This window comes from Sabethes cyaneus, chromosome 2 (assembly GCF_943734655.1).
Source record: "Sabethes cyaneus chromosome 2, idSabCyanKW18_F2, whole genome shotgun sequence".
Classification (NCBI taxonomy): Eukaryota; Metazoa; Arthropoda; class Insecta; order Diptera; family Culicidae; genus Sabethes; species Sabethes cyaneus.
This window is the reverse complement of record NC_071354.1, coordinates 102,382,201-102,400,773: the sequence shown is the minus strand read 5'-3', so window position 1 is coordinate 102,400,773 and position 18,573 is coordinate 102,382,201. Positions and strand designations below refer to the sequence as shown.

Below are 18,573 nucleotides of genomic sequence, written 5' to 3'. Positions count from 1 at the left end.
CGCAAACCCGAAGGAAAAAATACCGCGCGAAAATATCGACGCGGAAGATATACTTGATGCTTGGTGAGGGATGTAAAGCACTCGGAAAGATCTTTTTCACCAACACTTCCTTCTGGATGATTGCTTGCTGTTCAGACCCGGTCAGCCTCAACTGACGCTTCTGCATAAAAATATCCATTTTGGCCAGCTTCACCGTTGGGCCGGTTGCTTCGACGTCGACCTCCCACTCCAAGGCGCGGAACGATAAGGCCACCTTGCTCTCGATAATCATATTCAGATTCTGTTGCACTTAACTGTCGCGCAGCATCGTCGGGCAATCGGAACCAGACTTCCGTTCGACGCTTTCACCTTTCTCCAGAAGGGAGACGATCGATTTTATTCAGCGGACACAAAGTGTTTCATCATTTCTAACTTCTTCGCTACGGGCTGGAGCTGGTGGTACGAACAAAACATCGAACGTAGTTGTTTGACTGTTTTCGCTAAGGCTGCTGCATGCAAATCAACTGATAACACACTCAAAATTTATTTGTACTCAACAAGGTTGCTACGATTGCCGATGTATAGGTTATAGCATCAAAAAATGCATACGTTATTGCTAATGACTTACTGAAATTTAAGCTTCTTTTGGCGCCCCCAAGAGCTAGCGCCCGTGGCGGGGGCCAGTCTGGCCAACCACACGCTACGGCGCTGAGTAGATGTGATACTTATATGTCGTGCCCGCAATAGGATGTACTACGCGGAATTCGCGTTCTTCCGTCTTCGGCCATAACACTTCCTGGATGGCTGCAACTTCGACCTTCATATTTTGCAGCACTCTTAGATAGTCTTTCCAATAGATGAAGGTGAACGGTAGAAGAAAGTAATGAAACAAAGGTGTTGATAGTATCTTGTAGCATTACAGTGCCGAGTTAAGTAAAATTTAGATCGAGCAGCCCCTTGTTTCAATGGTCTGCTCAGAATTATGATGGTTGAGTCGAAGAGAGAAAGAGTACCACTTGTGGTACGTTTGATAGATGTGAGTACTTGAGTGCCACTGAGTTGTTCGCCCACTAGAACTCGGGATAGGTTGGAAAGTTATGTGGGAGCGGGTGGTTGCGACGACTACGTACCTCCCCAAGATGAGTTAACCCTTGTTCGGCCCAAAGAAAGAAGGAGAACTCGGGTTTTTTCTGGCTTCAAGAGAAACGGTTTGGTTGGATCCGAAACTTCGGATGCAAGAAACCTATACTTTAGAATGCTTCGCAGTGTCTCCGTCGTTAACAAATAACTTCGGAAAAACGGACTTTCGTAAATGATTTCGTAATTCCGGTTAAGATGTATTTTTACGATGCCTCGCTGATCTGAGGGATAGCAAACTGTTACTCTGCCACTTTGTTCTAGGCTATGGAAGAGTTCGACAGTAATTTCAAGAGTTTTCGTAGTTCGCGCCGCATAGTGATCTAAAGGTATCACGTGTAAGGGCAAGATGGTTTAATCAGTAATTCTTAAGGTAGTTTTTCTTATAGGTAGATTAGCTCGTTCGATTTGGTGCAATAATCAGTGATTTAGTCCAGTTTGATTTTCGGGCAAACCGAATACCTGAAAGAGGTATAAATTAAATGCGAAGAGTGTAAGTGCGTGAGGCTAATTCCGTCTTTACGATGTCGAATAATATCATTTTGTGCAGGTAGAAAGAGCTGCAGACGACATCGATCCGAGCTACATCAACCGTATACTATAAATCACGCCGCTATACCACGCCGTCTAGTGACAGAGTTTCCTGGTCATTCGTCAATGTGCTACGACAAAAACCACGCGCGTTACGTGGAAGCCGCGCTCGGGTCAGCACGTTCCCGCCTTCGCTGGACGCCGAGCAGATCAAGCGGATCGCAGCATTCAACAGGAGGTACCACGTAAAGCCAAGGTAGTGAGTACAATTTAATTTCTTTTGTAATGCGCATGTAACGGGTGGCAACTAAAATTTTGGAATTTTTTTCTCAAGCTGTCAAAAAAAGACAAAGATACATGAAGAAGATCTGATTTTCCGAAATTAAAGATATATTATCCATTGTTGAAAAATCAGAGGGGTTGTGTACAAGACACGACCGCATATATAGGTGACGCAGGACTACGTAAGTCTCTTTGTAGTGATAGTAGCATGTATTCATGCTTGTAATCATTCGATTCTTCATGTATACATGCTATATGCAACATATAAACATGCTACATGCGTTGTATGTAACATTTATCAAAGTAGTAACATTGCATACTTTCAATTCTCAAAAGCTTGTGCATTTAAAAACCACTTAACAAAATCAAGAACACACACTATTGCTTTCCTGCTACCTTACTGAAATTAAAGATTGTTTTTATTATCCATGGTTCCCCACGTTGAAGGGATTTTACCAACTTAATCCTATTTTATCAACAGCACATCTTTTCACTACACTTCTAATGAAACGGCAAGCATGCGTATTCATACAGAGTCGTATTGTAACCGAACACTACAGCTGTAGCACATTTTTCCAACACAGATATCAAATTCGCCTAGGTTTAATCGTCTCGCAGTAAAGAATTTGCAATCTGTTGGGACAACGAACTTGTGTCATTTTTTCTGGCATACTTCTCTAACACAGACATCAAATTGGACTAGATTTAATCGTGTTCGTAAGAAATCTGTTGGTACGAGGGGGCTTTGTCATTCTTTCTGGCGTACTTCCCAAGCAAGGACATCAAAATGGTCTAGGTTTAACCGCGGTGTTAAGAAATCTTGTTGAAATGAGGAACCTTCGTCACTTGTTTTGGCTTACTTCCCAAGCACAGATATCAAATTGGTATAGGTTTAGATCATCGTAAAGAATCTTCCAACCAATCACGAAGCGAGAATTCTGGTAAAACATAGGTTCATTATTTTTAAATTTTCAATAGTTTAACATCAAGAATCCATACTTTATTTCATTTGGGTCAATTCTTAGAAGATTTTCCGATCGATTGGTGTAAGAATATTGAAAATCGATCGGAAAACCGCTGAGCTATTAGCGTTCAAAACCTTTCATTTTTCGTGACGCTCGCATTTTTCGATTTTTTGGAATGACACCCTATCTCAAAACTTGCCGTAAGACGTAGTCCTACGTCAAAAAATTAGTGTACAATTGAAAACAATCCGTAATCGGCTGTTCGGCGAAGCTTTCGTTTGACGTCGAAAAAGGAGCGTTGTACGGCCTTCATGTCAACTTTTCGAATGCATCTCTTGATTCTACCAATCAGCTGTTTGCAATTCGTGGCTCTCCAATTATTTTCGTACACCAAGGAACTCAAAATCCCGAAGAAATTTTCGATTGGGCGCACTGAGACAGATTTTCCGGGTCGTGATTCTTGGGTAAAAATGGGATCGAATGGGTATTCAGGAACGATTGTGTTTTTTGACGTAATGCGATGACGCTCTATCCGGCCAAAACACGTATTGTCCATCTACATGATGTGTTTAGAAACGGGATCAAAATTTTCTCCAAACATTCGTCTGGTGCATCTTAATTGATAGCCAAACCAGAGGGCTTGCTGTTGAAGAAACGAGAAAGAGAACGATGTCCTTCTGCGTCCATAATTTTGGCTGGTCTTTCACTACCTTGCTGGCGAATAGTTGTTGGGCATCTTAGGATATGGTAAATAGTCGAAGCCGCACCATATTTACTTTTTAAATGTTGTACCGTATACTTTTTGCCGAGATTTCTGTTGCAGTTCGTTGAAGTGTACAACGCGCTCCTGGAATGCTTCTTGTTTCGACGCCATTTTTATCAAAACTGGGCAAGCATGAACAAAACAAAAAATATTAACAAAAAGAGGAGAGAGAGAGCGAGAGAGCTAACACATACATACTCTCATTTCTCTCTGAGCTCGTTATTTGTTTAGTATAAGGGCCGCGAAAAAATCTCAAAATTTTAGTTGCCACCCGTTACAAAATTTCCCCCTCCGCATATATTCGCCCGGCGTCGCTAAAAGCGGCCGGTTCAGTGCACTGATCGTCTCGGAAAATTCCTGCTAACTCATACATTTGAGAGACGTGAGTTCAAGACCACCACCCCCTTAGCGACAAACGTACCTTTTTTATGCCAAATCGTAGACCAGCGATGCTATCGCTGAGTAACCGTTGCCTCACGCACTCAATGCCCTGTTAGAACGAGCTGTAACTCTAGATAGGTCCTAAACGAATGCTTCGTTTAGCTGAGCGGATAGCCGCGAGAGCTAAAGCACCTGTCTAAAGTGAATTGCATAATTTCGCTATGGTTTGTAGTAGATAGGCCTGGGTTCGAGACCCGTCGAAATGATATGTACGAGTCTTTTTTCGATTTTTGCGCAATGAATAAACCCTGTATGAATAAAACCGAAGTATTAAAGATTATTAGGAAGTTGTTTTTGAGTTTTTACTAAGCTAGATGATTTTGCCCTTCGGCTACCGTTTTCCGAGTTCATTCTTCGATTGTGATATTTTTGGGTTGGGCTGACTTGGATATTCCAGCCTGCATTGTCGTTTTCTGAAGCGTTCGATGAGTAAGTGGATAGGGAACAGGCCGTGGGATGATAATTGGCAAGTAAGGTTTACCCGTAGGAGTGGTCTCAATTAGCTGGGCAAACACGACAAGGCGGATGGTCTCTTTCGGGAGTGGCGCTTAAGCCATCCGCTAACTTTTGCATGACGTTTCGGTTCCAACTGTTCCGGGTTACAATCTCCAGGGCGAGACAAGACATGAAGGGGGCGTCTGTGGCAAAGATAACCGTTATTGAAAAGAGTGCAAATATTACCAAGCAAGTACAAAACCAAACTGAAGCCTCAAACAACTGTTCAGAATCTGATTTCGCAAGTTGTGTAACCGAGTGTTGCCGAAATGCGACAAATGTATCTTACTCGATGATGAAAATGATGAGAAAACTAATTTCAATCAAATCACGGGGGTCAAATTCTATTCAAGTATGTTTTCGTAAATAAGTTCGCGAAAAAAAGTCATGCTATGGCAAGGGCTCTGTTCCTCTGTCAAGAAAAGTGTTTTACCTTCATTTAGTCCCATGGTGGTCCAGTTACGTTTTGGGCGAATTAAGCCAGCTGTCATTACAGCAGGGGCGTTCTACAATGGTACAACGACAATGAAATCCAGTTCATCGCAAAAGAGCCGAGTCCACCAAACTGTCCCTAGATCCGTCCAATAGGCAAGTATTGAATGATAATGAAACGGAAGCGGAAGGCGAAAGGGAGCAGTCACCAGCGACATTGATCTGACAAAGAATTTGAGAAACCGACTGGCCCAGACCGTGACTGAAGAAGATGTGCACCGACTGATGAGTGGTAACAACAGTAAAGTGAAATAATTTCTTTGAAATATCGATGAATGGTATGTGCCATGAAATACCTGTCTCTCACCCGTAGGGTATGTATCAATTAAAGAATGGATAAATAATACATATATGCATTGGAAGGGACCCCTTTCTAAATTATCAATGCTTTACCATTTATAATATCTATAAAAATGATATGATCTTCTCAAAATCATTCGCAAAGAAATATCCGAGGATGACGATTTTTCGAATAATTCTATGGTATTACATGTAAACTAGAGAGCTGTTTCCAACTCTTATTGCTCAGAACGAACTGAAAATGTAAACTAGAGCCAACGACGTGCCACGGCTATGTACAGCCTTAGTCTGCCATTATGATGGTCTAGGCTTCACCAACAAGTGTAAATGGATCATAAAACCCTTTTTAAACACTTTTGTTTTTCTCACCACAGTTTGTGTAACAAAAATTTGAATAAATAGGTTAACTTGTGCTATCGATATGGGGTTCTGTGTTATTATAGTCTGCCAAACTCTGTTTTAAAATATTGTTCATCGTTTCGGTTTCCGTTGGCCTTAAACGAAACAAAAAGTAATTTACAGTGTTAGGTTGAAAAAAAAACACTTTTTTGCAAGAGAAAAACACACAGATATTCAATCCCTTGCCATAGACGAAATGGAAGCATACATACATAGTTAGTCTCAAACCGTACCCAAACAAGGTTGTTTATGATGCAAAGTCACTCGTATGGAGCATTCGGCCGGGTTTTATGTTCTACTAACCCGCACTCCAATATGTACATATATTTATTCGAACTAGGCCCCAATATCTGTCTGACTGACGAAAGTGTGTTCTGTACACTTCATACAAAAACCTCACTTTATGGAGTGAAAATGTAACTGTTTTTATAGCAATAAATGCTCGATATTTTGTTTCAGAACACAAGAAATAGGATTGAAAATTAAACTATAACAAATTTTTATACTGCCTTCGTATATTTACTTATCTTGGCTTAGCCTAACACACCGGTGAATAATAGAAAATGTATTTTTATTAATTATTAACTTTATATAGCTACAAAATTATCGCAGTGGCTTGAACAAAAGAAAATCCATACTTTTATCTCAGAAAAATCTCCTTTCCCACTCCGACTCCAACTGAAACGTAAACCGCAAATTTCAATGAATAAGTCAAAGATCTAAAAACCAAGAAGAATAAATAACACGATTTGGCCAAAGAGATTCCCGAATGGATACGATTCAGAAATTATCATAAGCTCTATATCTGAAAAACGCTGGCGGAGAGCTTATGCCGTTTTCCGTTTTCTACCTCAGGCGGGATACCTACTCCGATTTGCTGATTTGCCTGAGATTGTCTCAGCCCGGATTATTCATTCCTCCGGAACGATAATGGTTCCCGCAAAGGCAACGCAGAAGGAGTTCCTGTTTGGGGCCGAAGACCTCCCCGTCCTCTGTTGTATATTTAAATAATTTGCGGCTTAAAGAGGAATTAGCAATGGGCTTTCACTGGATTACGAATGTCCAATCGAAAATTGATACTTTGAGTAATTATTTTATTATGTCAAAACAGTCGTGCTGATTGTGTACAATCAAAACATAAAATTTATAGGAAATGTTTTTAGATGCGTTGATGATAGAGAAATATTTATATTGAAATTAAACTTTCACCTACCTAAACGAGCTAGCCATAATATCACCAATGTTGGACAAGCAAAGCAGCATCAGCGGTATTCCGAGAATGGCATAGAATATGGTTGATATCTTGCCCATGTGTGTCTTTGGGGCAATATGTCCGTAGCCTGTAAAATAAATGAACATCCAATATGAGATGGTGCAAAGAAACGAGAACGATGATTTCATTATAGATAACACCCATCTCGCAAAATTTAAAATCGAAATTGCCGAGATGATTTTGCATCATAGCACGTACATATTTCTTTGAAGTGTAAAAAATGAGCTCTATTCTGTGGATGGGCAACAATTTTAATTTAAAAACCAGCATGTGACTGTACATGTGTGCGTGAGCGGTTCGCAGTGTGTGCTGTCATCGATGTTTATGTTCGCTTCAGGACAGGTTGTTGAGGGTAAATAATATGAGACATAGCAGAATTATTTTATTCAAAATGTTGTTGGATTTTTCTTTAATAAATATACGCATTTGAAACTATTTACCAGTATATATATGTCGGTGCCTGGGATAATTTCTCAGCAAACCACAGATGACCACTTACGATTTCGGATCGCGAATATTAACGTAACCGCCAAGTTCAATTTAACTAAACTTTATTGAACAATCGAATGATAATAACTGGATGAAGGACCGGTCCCTCTCGCATCTAACTGAGTACTGAATTTAATGTCTTTTGTGAGGATGTGCGAGGGCCGACCTTTACTGTTTAGGGATGATCAAATTAAATCTCACATATATACCATGCATTCCTACACTTAAAAACTAAAAATCATGTCATATCACAGCATATTTTGCAATTATTATTTAAAAAAAACAGAACGTTTCGACCAGTTGTTTAGGTTTTTTCCACTGGTAGGTAACAATATGTTTCTGTTTTTTCTTTTTCTTTTTTTATTTACCAGTATATGACTATTCGTGGTCATGACGTTAACTATTCTGGAAACAGAACAAGTGCATGATGCAAAAATTTCGATATAGAGAATAAATATATCGGACTGTGCAATGGCAGGTGGGGCTCGCACTCACACTCTTTCGGTTGGTACACGAATGTTTTACTCACTAAACTACTGCTGCCCCGTTATATTAGACAGTCTCTTTGTCTGCCAGTAGTGCTGCACTTTTAATTTTTTTTCGAAACATTATTTATGTGCTTTCATTGTGGTAATGAGTTTTGCTGATTTATTTTACAAAAACTTGCTTATTTTGGTAAAACTTGATTTGCTAAAACTCTTTTAGACAAAATCAAAATCAAATCAAAATGTCAAATGAAATCAAATGAAAATGTCCAAAATAGCGTACGCATAACGCCTGTCCAAAATACATAAATCACCTAGAGGTGTGCGCCGGTCAGATTATCGGCGGCGGCGGCGCTGGAATAATTTTTATTCGGCGGCGGTGTCGCCGACGTGACGCCGTTCGATACTATCGGCGGCAGCGGCGGCGAGCATCGGTGTGCGAGAATTTTACACCGTTTTTATGCCTCATTTCGTATTAGTTTAAACAAAATCTTTTTAAAAATCGAACTAAAGTTGACAAGTAAAACAAATGTCAGAAATTCTTATTTTGTGAATGATTTTTAATGACACTTTAATCTATGAATTATTTTTTATTTGTATGTTTGTGATGACGCAATATAGTAGGCACGGGTACGTAAAAGGCATGGAAGGTTGGGATACGCACCCCATCTTTCGATTTTATGCCATACATATGAACGTCCGATTCTTATAGATCGAATTTCAATTGCAGTTTTCTGCCTATGTGTTTTTTTAATTAAGGGATATTACCTACATTGCGTATAATAGACGGCGCTTAAAACTTTGCGGCTGAAATTGGCAATGTTGCAAATCGAGCGAGAAGTAAAGTATGCCCAGTCTCTTGCGAGCGAGTATAAGCAACATCCAACGCTTACGCAACTGACCCAAGCGTACGATAAACAACCGCCCATGCTGCGTGCATAAATCCGACTACCTACTTACTAGCGAGCGCATAGCCTTAAAGTGTCTTTCTGCACAGCACACTCACAAAGCCAACAACTCGGGAGAAGCCAACACCCTGTGCGGGCTAGCGGCATACTAGGATATATGGATGCATATTTCGCATTTTTTTCTTTTTTGTTCACGTTACGCCCTCACTTACACACTCGGATAAGACTGCGAGCCCTCGCGAGTGACCGATGTCAGCTGCTCGGATTGCAATTACGAGCGAAGGCGGCGACCGTAGCCGATAGTTGAATAGACATTCGCAAAAACTTGTTGCAGTGCATGAAAAAATAAGAGCGAGAGTCCCAAGGAGATGGTCATGCCGGCCTGTTCGTTAAAACAAAAACGCGCGTGTAAGAACATTAGACCCCACGAGTGCGGGCTTGCAACACTGGAAATCAGTATCAGGGTAAGACCGGCACCAAATTTTGTCAGTCAGTTTACAGGCACGACAAAAGTCAAATCATGTACTTAAGTCTCAATGACCGAGTAAATTCCGTGTCCACCGAGAAAGTGACCAGTCTTTTGACTTGAAAACGCATGATGGGTTATGCGACCTCAAGTCACAACAAGATGCAATAAATAGTTCAATAGAAGTTTATCTACAATATAGCTAACATTGGCTAGATCTAAACATGTCCCGGATACTTTTGAAGAAATGGCTTGGTGACCGAACAATCTATATCTATAAAAATGTATTTCTGTCTGTCCGTCTGTCTGCCCGTATGTTCCTTATAGAATCAAAAACTACTGAACCGATCGGCGTGAAAATTTCTACGTAGGGGTTGTTGGGGTCGGATCGCATTTTACTCATCACTTTTGACTCATCGCTTTTAACTCCTCACTTTTTACTCATTACATTTTACTCATCACTTTTTACTCATCGCATTTTACTCATCAGTTTATACTCATCACTTTTGCTCATAAGGCCATTGCAAATAATTTTTAAAGTTTTGTCTCACCCCCTTGAAAATTGACTTGAAAAATCGGGGGGCAAAAAAATAATTGGTAGGATGAGTTGAATTTTTTTTATAAAATCAATTGTCTGTGGGCTCGACAGCCTGAAAAACTCGAAAAATGAGAGTACGAGTTGTGTTAACGCTTCTAGCAGGAAACAGAAATGGAATTCAAACAATGGAATTTCCGAAAATCATCAAAAACAATTTATTTTTCCGTAGATTTTTACATGTAAATAGTAACGTATATATTAAAAGCAAGCACAGATTTGGTTTTCAAAATTTAAACTTTAAGTAAAAAAGCTTAAATTCATATTTTTGCTCGATTCGAAAAATCTCTTTGTTTTTTTTCATCCCCCCCCCCTTTCAGTGGCCCCACTCCAAAAGTACAAAAACTTTGCAAAATATTTGTAATGGCCTAGCTTTTAACTCATCACTCTTCACTCATCGTTTGTTAATCATCAGTTTATACTCATCACTTGTACTCATCACTTTTTACTCATCGCTTTTTACTTATTACGTTTTACTCATCGCGTTTTACTTATCACTTTTTACTCATCGTTTTTTACTCATCACTTTGTACTCGTTACTATTTACTCATCACTTTTTACTCATCAGTTTTTACTCATCACTTTTACTCATCACTTTTTACTCATAGCTTTTAATCATCAGTTTACATTTCACGCTTTATTCATCGCTTTTTGCTCATCAGTTTTCATTCATCGCTTTTTCCTTATCAGTTATACCCCTCACTTTTACTCTTCACATTTATCACTTATTGCTTTTTACTATTCACTGTTTACCCATTGCTTTTTACTCATCACTTTTTACTCATTACTTTTCACTCATCGCTTTTTACTTATCACTTTTCACTCATCGCTTTTTGCTTATCACATTTTACTTATCTCTTTTACTCATCGTTTTTTACTCATCACTTTTTACTCATCATTTTTCACTCATCATTTTTACTCATCACTTTTTAATCCTCGTTTGTTACTCATCGCTTTTTACATTTTACTCATCTCTTTTACTCATCGTTTTTCACTCATCACTTTTTACTCATCACTTGTCACTCATCATTTTTACTCATCACTTTTTACTCATAGTTCTTTATTCATCACTTTTTACTCATCGTTTGTTACTCATCGCTTTTTACTCATCACTTTTCACTCACCACTTTTTACTCATCGCTTTATACTCGTCACATTTTGCTTATCACTTTTTACTCATCACTTTTATTCATCACTTTTTATTAACCACCTTTTACTCATCGTTTTTCACTTATCATTTTTCCTCATCACTTTTCACTCATTACTTTTTACTTATTGCTTTTTACTCATTGCTTTTTACTCATTACTTTTTACTCATTACCTTTTACTCATTACTTTTTACCCATTACGTTTTACTCATTACTTTTTACTCATTACTTTTTACTCATTACTTTTTACTCATTACTTTTTACTCATTATTTTTTACTCACTACTTTTAACTCATCAGTTTTTACTCATCACTTTTTACTCTTCACCTTTTATTCATCGTTTTATACTTGTCCCATTTTACTTATCACTTTTACTCATCACTTGTTACTAGTCGTTTTTTACTCATCACTTTTTACTCATTACCCTTTACTCATCACTTTTTACTCATCGCTTTTTACTCATCAGTTTATACTCATCACTTTCACACTTTTACTCATCACGCTTTATTCATCGCTTTTTGCTCATCAGTTTTCATTCATCGCTTTTTCCTTATCAATTATACCTCTCACTTTTACTCTTCACATTTATCACTTATTGCTTTTTACTAATCACTGTGTACCCATTGCTTTTTACTCATCACTTTTTACTCATTACTTTTCACTTATCGCTTTTTACTTATCACTTTTCACTCATCGCTTTTTGCTCATCACATTTTACTCATCTCTTTTACTCATCGTTTTTTACTCATCACTTTTTACTCATCACTTTTTACTCATCACTTTTTACTCATCACTTTTTACTCATCACTTTTTTATTATCGTTTTTTACTCATCACTTTTTACGCATAGCTTTTCACTCATAATTTTTACTCATCGCTTTTCACTCACCACTGTTTACTCATCGCTTAATGCTCGTCTCATTTTACTTATCACTTTTACTCATCACTTGTTACTCATCGTTTTTTACTCATCACTTTTTACTCATTAATTTTTTCTCATCACTTTTTACTCATTGCTTTTTACTCATCAGTTTATACTCATCACTTTTACTCACAACTTTTTACTCGTCACTCTTTACTCATCGTTTTTTGCACATCACTTTTTACTCATTACTTTTCACTCATCGCTTTTTACTTATCACTTTTCACTCATCACTTTTCACTCGCCACTTTTTACTCATCGCTTTATACTCGTCACATTTTACTTATCACTTTTTACTCATCACTTTTACTCATCACTTTTTATTCACCACCTTTTACTTATCGTTTTTAACTCATCATTTTTCCTTATCACTTCTTACTCATTACATTTTACTCATTACTTTTTACTCATTACTTTTTACTCATTACTTTTTACTCATTATTTTTTACTCATTACTTTTTACTCATTACTTTTTACTCATTATTTTTTACTCATTACTTTTCACTCATTACTTTTTACTCATCAGTTTTTACTCATCGCTTTTTACTCATCACCTTTTATTCATCGCTTTATACTTGTCACATTTTACTTATCAATTTTTAATCATCACTTTTACTTATCACTTTTTACACAACACATCGTCTTTTACACATGACTTTTTGCTCATTACTTTGTACTCATCGTTTTTTACTCATCACTTTGTGCTCATTACTTTTTACTCATCACTTTTCACTCGCAGTGCTTTATACTCGTCGTATTTTACTTATCACCTTTTGCTCATCACTTTTACTCATCACTTTTTATTCACCACCTTTTACTCATCGTTTTTAACTCATCATTTTTCCTCATCACTTCTTACTCATTACTTTTTACTCATTACTTTTTCCTTATCACTTCTTACTCATTAATTTTTACTCATTGCTTTTTACTCATTACTTTTTACTCATTACCTTTTACTTATCAGTTTGTACTCATCACTTTTTACTCGTCACCTTTGATTCATCGCTGTGACAAGTATTGCCACATTTTACTTATCAACTTTTAATCATCACTTTTACTTATCACTTTTTACACAACACGTCGTCTTTTACACATTACTTTTTGCTCATTACATTGTACTCATCGTTTTCTACTCATCACTTTATACTCATTACTTTTTACTCATCACTTTTCACTCATAGTTTTTTACTCATCACTTTTTACTCATCGTTTTTTACTCATCGTTTTTTACTCATCACTTTTTACTCATTACTTTTACTCATCGTTTTTTACTCATCACTTTTTACTCATTACTTTTACTCATCATTTTTTTCTTATCGCTTTTTGCTCATCGCTTTTTACTCATTACTTTTCACTCATCGCTTTTTACTTATCACTTATCAGTTATCTTCCCTTTTTCAATTTTAAACGCAGCATAGGTTTTTGGTTGAGATTTTGTTTTTTCAAAACCAAAGTTTTTCGTTTTCTTTTACTTTGATCGTATAAAGGAAACTTCGACCTTTAAGTTTTTTTTAGCCGCCAGATAACTTTCTCCTCTACCTTTAATAGAGGTTAAAGCATTGTTTTGCGTTATGATTTTCGTTTATTAAGAACTAGCTGACCCGACAAACTTCGTATTGCCACAAATTAACCTGTGTTGTACATAAATCATGAATCTCGGATGATCTTTGTCACAATCTCGAGTTTTGCAAGCTCCCCAGTGGGCGGCGCTTCCAACGGCGGGTCACCGGCAACACTCGCGACCGTCTTGTCCTGAATGATCTAGTGTTACTATAGATAGTTTTTGTGGTCTTGTATTGACTAATGTTTTATGGAAGAGTCTCGAATTTCTCGAGTTCGATTAGTTTTTGAGTTTCGCAAAAATTTCTGTTTTATTTGTATGAGAGTCCATATCCCCCTACCACAGGGGTGAGAGGTCTCTAACTATCGTAAAATAAATTCAAGACTCCAAAATCTCCCACATGCCAAATTTGGTTCCATTTACTTGATTAGTTCTTAAGTTATAAGGAAATTTGAATTTCATTTGTATGGGAGCTCCCCTCTTAAAAGGGGAAGGGGTCGTAATTCACCATAGAAAAAATTTCTGCCATCTAAAACTCCCACATGCCAAATTTGGTTCCATTTGATTGATTAGTTCTCGAGATAAGAGGAAATTTGCATTTCATTTGTATGGAAGTCCACCCTCTTAAAGGGGAGATGGGCCATAACTCGCTTTCTAAAGAAGAGAGGGGTCTCAATTCACCATAGAAAAAAATCTTGCGTCCAAAACCACTTACATGTCAAATTTGGTTCCATTTGCTAGATTAGTTCTCGAGTTATGAGGAAATTTGTTTTTCATTTGTATAGGAGCCCCCCCCCCCCTTAAAGTGGGGAAATCCACAGAAAATATACCATAGAAAATATTCTTGCCTACAAAAACACCCACATGATAAATTTGGTTCCATTTGCTTGATTAGTTCTCTAGTTATGAGGAAATTTGTATTTCGTTTGTATGAGAGTCCCCCCTCTTAAAAAGGTAAGGGGTCTTAATTCATCATAGAAAAAATGGTTGCCTCCAAAAACACCCACATGCCAAATATGGTTCCATTTGCTTGATTAGTTCTCGAATTATGAGGAAATTTGCATTTCATTTGTGTAGAAGCTCCCCCTCTTAAAGTTGGGAGGGGTCCTAATTCACCATAGAGAATATTTTTGCCTCCAGAAACCTCCACATGCCAAATTTGGTTGTATTTGCTTGATTAGTTCTCGAGTTATGAGGAAATTTGAATTTCATTTGTATAGGAGCCCCCCCTCCTAAAGTGGGTAGGGATTCCAATTCATCATAGAAAAAATTTTTGTCTCCAAAAACACCCACGTGCCAAATTTGGTTCCATTTGCTTGATTAGTTCTCGAGTTATGAGGAAATTTGTATTTCGTTTGTATAGGAGCCCCCCCCCCCTCTTAAAGTTGGGAGGGGTCCTAATTCACCATAGAAAATATTCTTGCCCTCGAAAACTTTCACATGCCAAATTTGGTTCCATTTGCTTGATTAGCTCTCGAGTTATGAGGAAATTTGTATTTTATTTGTATAGGAGCCCCCCCCTCCTAAAGTGAGGAGGGGTCCCAGTTCATCATAGAAAATATTTTTGCCTCCAGAAACCTCCACATGCCAAATTTGGTTCTATTTGCTTGATTAGTTCTCGAGTTATGAGGAAATTTGAATTTCATTTGTATAGGAGCCCCCCCTCCTAAAGTGGGTAGGGATTCCAATTCATCATAGAAAAAATTTTTGTCTCCAAAAACACCCACGTGCCAAATTTGGTTCCATTTGAATGATTAGTTTTCGAGTTATGAGGAAATTTGTATTTCGTTTGTATAGGAGCCCCCCCTCTTAAAGTGGGGAGGGGTTCTAATTCACCATAGAAAATATTCATGCCCTAGAAAACTTTCACATGCCAAATTTGGTTCCATTTGCTTGATTAATTCTCGAGTTATGAGGAAATTTGCATTTTATTTGTATAGGAGCCCCCCCTCCTAAAACGGGGAGGGGTTCCAATTCATCATAGAAAAAAATTTTGTCTCCAAAAACACCCACATGCCAAACTTGGTTCCATTTGCTTAATTACTTCTAGAGTTATGAGGAAAATTGTGTTTCTTTGGTACAGGAGCCCCCCCTCTTAAAGTGGGGAGGGGTCCTAATTTACTATAGAAAATATTCTTGCCCTCGAAAACCTTCACATGCCAAATTTGGTTCCATTTGCTTGATTAGTTCTCGAGTTATGAGGAAATTTGTATGGAAACCCCCCCCTTTTAAAGAGGAGAGGAGTTATAATTCCCCTTATAAAGAGGGGAGGGGTCTCAATTTACCATAGAATAAATTCTTGTCACCGAAAACACCCACATGCCGAATTTTGTTTTATTTGCTTGATTAGTTGTCGAGTTATGCAGAAATTTGTTTCATTTGTATGGGAGCCCCCCCCCCCTCTTAGTGGGGGGAGGGGTTTCTAACCATCACTAGAACCTTTCCTGGCCCCAAAAAACCTCTACATGCATATTTTCATGCCGATTGGTTCAGTAATTTTCGATTCTATAAGGAACATACGGACAGACAGACAGACAGACAGACAGACAGACAGCCAGACAGACAGAAATCCTTCTTTATAGGTATAGATTTCTCATTAAAAACTTCCGCACACATTGTTCCGCTAATCGACTGTGGATTACGGATACGAATATTATTTCCTGTTCAACGAAAATTGTTACACGCCGGTAATATCATCAGACTTTTGCGGTTTTAGTATCCAGAAAAGTCGATAATTATTGGTATAGTATTGCTTTGTTGTATTGTTATTAGTGGTCAAATTTCAATAAGAGTTGGATCAAGTAAGAATGGTAAAGTAGGGCCTAGCTTGGCGGCAAGTTTTTTCCACTTATTAACCACCATAGATAAGAACACAAAAATAGGATCATATAGTTATTTATTTAATCAAACATTATGATGATGGGCCCACCTCTTACCCCTACGGAGATTTGAGGTTGGTTGAATGCGGGTATTTTGAAAGGCATAGAAAGTAATATGGGGAAAATTTGCTTTTTGCTGAGATCTTGATTTCAGAATTTGATGAGTGTTTTCCTGATCCAAACTGTAAGCTTTCAACGTATTTTGGCTCTATTAAGAGTTGGATTTTATGACGTAATTTTTCTATTCCAAATATTTGTTTCCTAACAATCATGTTTACACATATTTGAAGGTAATAAAATTTATTTGTGTTTAGATTGTTTGGAGTGCTGCGATAATATAGATATTCTAAGATATTATTCAAAAACCGAAAAGTGAGCAACAATTGGCAAACTACCCTACACTAGGTTTGATCAAAATCTCAGCAGTTTTTAATTTCGGTCTATCTTTATTTTATTAAATGGCTGGCAATACCTTTTTTTGCTTTACAAACCTTAAAGACAAAAACGCTATGAAAAAAGTAGTTCATTTTTTTTAACCAAACTTTAGTCTACGATGTTTATTGATTTTCAATCTTATTTTGTTTATTTATATTCAGCTTCACGTTTTTAACCCGCGGCTTGCTATTCAAAACACCACACTCACAGTCTGGGACAACAAAATTTATCACAGCACATAAACGTGTAAATTTTCAATTCAGATTGATCAGCAATCACGCACGGAATACCTCTACATACATACTTTAAGCACATGAATCCGTATTGCATGCCAAAATGGTATAAAAGAAAAAAAATTTTTTTTGCAATAATTCAGCGAATAATTTACTCATTATCCGAAATAAACCAGTTAATCAGATCATTTATAGGTTTAACGGTCTCATTACCCGTTGGTGGTGCCGCCTACCCGCTGAAACAGTACGGAAGCCGCAAATTAGCGCACCTGTGATGTGGGCCAAGGTGGCCGGAAATGTGACCGCGCCAAACGACAAATTCACTTTTGCCCCCTCCCCCGTCCCGTGCGTATATTTTAACGCATTCCCTCCGGCATCAGTGCCGTTAGGGTGTCACTGCGTATATTGAGCATTTTGCCTTATTTAAGTCTTTAAAAACAACTTTCAGTAGAAGTTTTTTAAACGTTCTAAAAAAATATATTCTTAAATCTTTTTTAGGCACATTTTCAAGGACTCTCTCCTTGGGCTCCTTAGTTTTTATTTAACAACACTCCGGTCGAAACTGAATGAAGCAAGTAAATACATAAATTCACTATTGAATAATTAAATTAATTTTGCTGCAATCGTTTCCAGCAACAATACAGATGATTTTACGGTCAAAAACATAAGGGAGCTTTTGGGAGAGATTTCGTGTTTGCGGCTATTTCCTACACATCGGCGCTGTTTTGTGTGTTTGCAAAAATAGATGCTTTTACGCTTCGTTCGCTTCGCCCCTTCCAGTGGAGCACGTTTTTTTTGCGTAAAGCCATCAAAAGCGGCAATACAAGTTCGTTATATTGACATTGAATTTGAATAGGTAATCTTAAATATGGTAACGAAACCTACTTCGAGTGAAGGCGCGCTGAAATGCGACGTAACTTTGTTGTCAAGATTTGTTTTATTTCCTTTGTTCGCTTTTTCCTTTTCTTCAAAGAGCGTCTCTGCGGTTGATAAGTAATAAAAGTGCGAGGCGTGGGGAGTGCGAAGCTTTCGCCTTGAACTTGTTTTATTTCTTTGTTCACTCAACGGTGAATATCAATTTTGCATCAGTCAGCGTCACTTCCGGCGGCCTTCATGATTCATCGTACACATCGGATATATTGGTAGCCTAGGTCGTCGGGTCAGTCCGAGGGGGTCGCCTCAAAAAGAGACAACCGTGACAGGTGATCATTATGACTAATACTTACTGAAAGACGTGTGCCTATAACAAAGCAAATACGCTAGCATATTAGCATAGAAATGTAAATGTGAAAATATAATAATTAAACTGTTATCAATAATAACTAAAAGAATCTGAAAGAAAGTTTCTTGAAAACGTTCCAAGCAATTATAAACGAATGAGAACGTGAGAAGGCTA

General features: G+C 37.7%; 1 protein-coding gene across 1 annotated transcript in view; it reads right to left on the bottom strand.

The window, feature by feature from the left end:
* The window catches only part of LOC128735782 (uncharacterized), a 140,781-nt gene that overhangs the window by 37,280 nt on the left and 84,928 nt on the right, over positions 1 to 18,573 (bottom strand). The window contains 1 exon segment of the mRNA XM_053830268.1: positions 6,998 to 7,124. Within this exon segment, the coding sequence (XP_053686243.1) occupies positions 6,998 to 7,124 (127 nt within the window).